At 38.3% G+C, this 5,738-nt stretch overlaps 1 protein-coding gene across 1 annotated transcript in view; it reads left to right on the top strand.

Moving 5' to 3' along the window:
* Positions 1–1,135: 1,135 nt before the first annotated feature.
* LRRC8B (leucine rich repeat containing 8 family, member B) overlaps positions 1,136–5,738 on the top strand; it is a 5,306-nt gene continuing 703 nt past the window's right edge. Inside the window, exons 1-3 of the mRNA XM_008943887.1 lie at positions 1,136–1,164; positions 2,161–2,259; positions 2,913–5,074. Of these exons, the coding sequence (XP_008942135.1) occupies positions 2,939–5,074 (2,136 nt within the window). The 5' untranslated portion in view covers positions 1,136–1,164; positions 2,161–2,259; positions 2,913–2,938. The remainder of the gene's footprint in view (positions 1,165–2,160; positions 2,260–2,912; positions 5,075–5,738) is intronic.

Raw genomic sequence — 5,738 nt, 5'->3', positions numbered from 1 at the left:
GGTTCAGCATTATTCCATTTGAATAGTCACTCTTGGTCTATAGATAGGATTTGAAAGAAAGCTGTCTTTAACAAAATTATAATTAATATTTCACATGTTTATATTGTATATACTGTACTTTTCTGATAGGAAGCTTTATTTCATTGACAGAATTGTAATGACTATGCATGTCTCATTGGAAGGTCTGAAAAAGTAGAAATAAGACCAGTGTTAAAGTAGTTAAACACTTAATATTGTAACACTTGCTTTCTGCTAGAAAGTGTCCTAAAACCACAGCAAGAATGCAGCCTTTTGTTCTGGGATATGGGACAAACAATTTTCCAGTTCAAGGCAGGGAGGTGACAAAGTGTTTTAGAGAAAGAGACCTTACAAAATTACATGGGTCTGTTCCATTTGAGATCCCAATCTTTATAAAAACTACATTTTGTTTAAGCATTATGGCATTGCTTGGAGATGGTGTATTTGGTTATACATATTCTCAAGTACACCGATACATTTTTAATAGAATTGTCTTAAGTTTTCTTTTCTGTTTATTTCCATAACTTTTAGAGAAAATACTTTAGCAAACAGTGTTAGCTGTTGTATTGTACTTTGTCCCTTATACTCAGTGAGAGCCTTGCTTATTCACCAAAATAGGTCTGTTACCAGGAGAGTGGTGTTCTTTGTATAAAAGTGCAAAGTACAGACGTGCAGTATTAAACTGTTACTTGGAATTTTCTCTAAGAAGCATTTAGTTTTTCCTTGTTAAAAATACACTGTTCGTACCTTTTGCTCTGTCTGAATCATTTAATATATTTATCTCATAGTAAGTTCTTCACAACTTTATTGTGGTCCCTGTTGAGGCTTTTTGTCCTTAGAAAGGGAACAGTGACAAGGGCCATTATTTTACCTCTGCTTTGGGATATCTCAACTTTCTGGTGGTGACCAACTAAATAATTTGATGGAGGTGGGATCTTAAATTAATCTGAATAGATCTTGTAGAATCTCTTGCCTGTGGAATGTTTAATTTTTAAAACACTGCTGTGGACGAAGTAATGAGCTGTCATTCTAATATTCACAGTTATTGGAATCCAAATATTTAATGAGCTAATGACAATTTATTTTCTCTCCAGGACGGTATTGTAACGATCCTGTCCTTCAGCTGCATTCTCTTGAGCGGGCCTGGTAAGTTATACATTCTGTTAAAAGTAACCTTGTCAATGCCAGAAGGGTTAACTTATTTTCAGCCATTCTTCAATTGTGAATGTGGAGTAAGAATAAGGTTCTGCCTTAGTTCAGCTCTTGTTTGTCTTCTTATAACAGCTTGTCAGCTCTGTTTGGAATTGAAATGCCTAGTACCAAGATATTATAAATATGTACCAGCAGTGTGCCCAGGCGGCCAAGAAGGGCAACAGCATCCTGGCTTGTATCAGAAATAGTTTGGCCCTTGTACTTGGCACTGGTGAGGCTGCACCTTGAGTGCTGTGTTCAGGTTTGAGCCACTTGCTTGAAAAAAGGACATTGAGGTGCTGGAGTGTGTCCAAAGAAGGGCAGTGAAGGAGGTGAAGTGTCTAAAGCACAAGTCTTACGAGGAGCAGCTGAGGGACCTAAGGTTTTTCAGCCTGGAGAAAAGGAGGCTTAGGGGAGACCTTGTTTTTTACAGCTACCTGAGAGAGGAGGTTGGGGGTTGGTCCATTCTCCCAAGTAACAAGCAATAGGACAAGAGGACATGGACTTCAGTTGCACTGCGGGGAGGTTTAGATTGTGTGTTAGGAAACATTTCTTCAGCAAAAGTGTTGTCAAGCCCTGGAACAGGCTGCTTAGGGAAATGATGGTGTCACCATCCATGGAAGTATTTAAAAGCCATGGTGATGTGGTGCTTACGGACATGGTTTAGTGCCGACCTGACAGTTCTGGGCTAACGGTAGGACTTGATAATCTTAAAGGTCTCTTCCAACCAAAACAATGCTAGGATTCTATGTAACTATGCAATAACTTGACATTCTATGTGATCACGTCTGAATATGTTCTGTTCCACTTCATGTAGGTGTAGCAATGTAGAGGTTACTGGATTGTGACATCTGCAGTAAGGCAGCATTCGAACATGAAAGCTGAAATGTTTGCTCTTTATTTAGTTGGAACCATTAAAAATTACTTATATTCAATGTTTTTTCTATCCAGAATGAAGACAAATGTAAAGATGGCATGTCCAAGGAATTTTAAAAGGTGTCGACCTCCTGATTGAGCAGTGCTGTGTATTTTTTTTTTCTCTTTAGTAAAGTAAGTATGAATCAAACCTGTGCTTCTGCGGGCTGTGACACTTTATGTATGACAGTACTGGACAACAAGTTGTCAGCTTCATTTTCATTCTGTCACTATGCTTAAATCTTTTGATGGGAGAAGATGGGGAATTATATAGGAATATGTAATGTTTTGAGATTTGTGTGTGTGTGTGTATTCTTTATTATTGGGTAGAATAATCTAGTAGAAAGTTATAAATTACAAGAGCCATCATGTTAATATATCGCTGATTTTTAAATTCTTCATAAATGAGAAATCACTTTCACTATCTAGGTTTAGGACAGTGGTGAAAGACTGCCAGTAATGTGTCGGACACTACTTATACCTGCTTGTTGCTTCTACTTGAATAGTACCCATATGTTTGGTTAAAATATACTTTCTGCTAACCTCTGATACTAGTTTCATTCTTCATTTAAATTTTTGCAGTCCAAGTAACTGTCCTTAAAATAAATAAGAGGATGGCTAGGGTTAAGTGCCAGGAGTCCTTGGATTCTTTTGCTATGCTCTGGGTGCTAGTCTAAACATTACACATTTAGAACTGTGAAAACAGTAATAAGCTTCAGTTGTTTAATAGTGAGGTAAATTGGTTTTAGCATTTCTCTAAGGATGTGTTTTCTTTTTTCCTCTACCAGCTGCTGTTCTCTCACAGGTCAAAGTCATGATCACGCTAACAGAACTCAAATACTTAGCAGATGCCCAGTCATCCTACCACATACTAAAACCATGGTGGGATGTCTTCTGGTATTATCTCACCATGATAATGCTGCTAGTTGCTGTGCTCGCTGGGGCTCTCCAGCTTACTCAAACCAGAGTGTTGTGTTGTCTTCCTTGCAAGCTAGAATTTGACAATCATTGTGCCGTGCCTTGGGATTTGGTTAAAGCCAACCTGAACATGTCGGCTGGCTCTCCAGCGCAGATAACCATCCCGCTTAAGATCCAGAATTATCTCCATCGGCAGCAGTATTCCTACATTGATGCAGTATGTTATGAGAGACAGCTTCACTGGTTTGCCAAATTTTTTCCATACCTAGTGCTTCTGCATACCTTTATTTTTGCAGCTTGCAGTAATTTCTGGCTTTACTATCCTAGTACAAGTTCCAGGCTTGAGCACTTTGTGGCCATTCTTCAGAAGTGTTTCGATTCTCCATGGACAACACGGGCCCTCTCAGAAACAGTTGCTGAGCAGTCTGTGAGGAAGCTGCCAATAGCCAAATCAAAAGCAGCGATTTCATCACCTGGGAGTTCAGTAGATATAGGGGCCAGCAGACAGTCCCTGCCTTATTCTCAGCCTGGCATGGAAACAACTGGAAGAGAAAATTCATCAAGTGTTCTCGACAAAAAAGAAGGGGAACAAGCTAAAGCTATATTTGAAAAAGTGAAGAAATTCCGAGTACATGTTGAAGAGAAGGATGTCATATATACAGTGTATATGAAACAAATTATAGTGAAAGTCATTGTATTTGTAATAATAATAATTTATGTCCCTTACTATTTATCATTTATTACACTTGAAATCGATTGCGTAGTAAATGTTCAAGCCTTTACAGGTTACAAAAGGTACCAATGTGTTTATTCACTAGCAGAAATTTTTAAAGTTTTGGCTTCATTTTATGTTGTTTTAGTGATCTTCTACGGCTTAACTTGTACTTACAGTTTGTGGTGGATGTTAAGAAGCTCACTTAAGCAATATTCTTTTGAGAAGTTGAGAGAGAAGAGTAATTACAGTGATATACCTGATGTAAAGAATGACTTTGCATTTATTCTCCACTTGGCAGACCAGTATGATCCTCTTTATTCCCAGCGCTTCTCAATATTCTTGTCTGATTTGAGTGAAAACAAGCTGAAACAGATAAACCTTAACAATGAATGGTCAGTGGAAAAACTGAAAAATAAACTAGTGAGAAATTCCCAAGACAAGGTTGAACTTCACCTTTTCATGTTGAATGGTCTTCCAGACAGTGTCTTTGAACTGACAGAAATAGAAGTCCTAAGCCTGGAACTTATTCCTGAAGCCAAGCTTCCTTCAGCTGTGACCCAGCTAGTCAATCTCAAAGAACTAAATGTTTATCATTCATCGCTAACTATGGATTATTCAGCAGTCAGCTTCTTAGAAGAGAACCTGAAAACGTTGCGCCTGAAATCCAGTGAGATGGGAAGAATTCCATTTTGGGTTTTTCATCTGAAAAACATACAAGAATTGTGCTTAACAGGATATTTCATGCTTGACCATCACAACTCCATATACAACGAAAGCTTTCAGGGGCTAAAAAATCTGAGATCAATTCACTTAAAAAACAACCTTTCCCGTATACCTCAAGTGGTTACAGATCTTCTGCCTTCTTTACAGCACTTATCTATCAACAATGAGGGAAATAAACTGATAGTGCTCAATAATCTGAAGAAGCTAGTAAACCTGAGAACCTTGGAATTAATCTGCTGTGATTTAGAGCGCATTCCCCACTCGATTTTTACCTTGAACAATTTGCATGAAATTGACTTAAAAGAAAATAACCTCAGAACAGTGGAAGAAATAATTAGTTTTCAGCATCTTAAGAACCTTTCTTGCTTAAAATTGTGGCACAACAGTATTTCGTATGTCCCAGTGCAGATTGGTGCATTATCAAACCTGGAACAATTGTATCTAAATTATAATAATATTAAAAATGTTCCATTGCAGCTATTTCTTTGTAAAAAATTACAGTCTTTGGATCTTAGCTATAATAAACTCACCTCCATCCCTGAAGAAATCAGTTATCTGACCAATCTGCAGTACTTGGCTTTGACGAAAAACCATGTAAGTAGGACTTTGAATTACTACTTCCAAAAAAAAAACCATAAAACCAAATACTGACTGAACTTATTTCTTCTGGAATAGCAGTTGGTTCAAAATGCTTTTGTAGTGTTCATGATTCAACACATTAAAGCTGAAAAAAGGGGTGGGCTTGTTTAATAACTAAAACTTTGGTGTCATCAAAGCTTGTGTAATACTGAGCAAGTATTATCCTGGCCTGCAGCAGCTTAAGGGCCCTGGTCCAGAGGTAGCACAGGTTGGGATGGCCGCAGAAATCTATCTTCCCTTTTCCTGCAGCTGTCTCTCGTATGTACTATTTTAACAGAAGCAAACGGTGTTAAATTTTCACCTTAAAATGTTAAACTGAAAGCTGTAGTGAATCAACAGCTACTTGATAGCTGGTAAACTCAGCAGCAGTGCTAAGCAGTGTGAAATCCAGACTCAGGACTTGAGACTTCTTTTCAGGTTTATAATTGTTTTCACTGCTGAGGTTGGTTTGGGGTGTTATTTTTCAGTAGTGTGGACCAGGACTAAGTTATTGCTGTACTGCACGTTTAACTGCTTGTACAGGTTTCACAACCCATGAGCCACTAACGTGTCCCTGCAGTCCGTGGCTGTTCTTCATTGCTCCCTAGGAGGTCGCAGGCTGTTATCTCCCCTGCCACCT

This window comes from Merops nubicus, unplaced genomic scaffold (assembly GCF_000691845.1).
Source record: "Merops nubicus isolate BGI_N331 unplaced genomic scaffold, ASM69184v1 scaffold15287, whole genome shotgun sequence".
NCBI lineage: Eukaryota > Metazoa > Chordata > Aves > Coraciiformes > Meropidae > Merops > Merops nubicus.
Note: the sequence above shows the minus strand (reverse complement) of the source record. Positions and strands in the feature narration are given on the sequence as shown.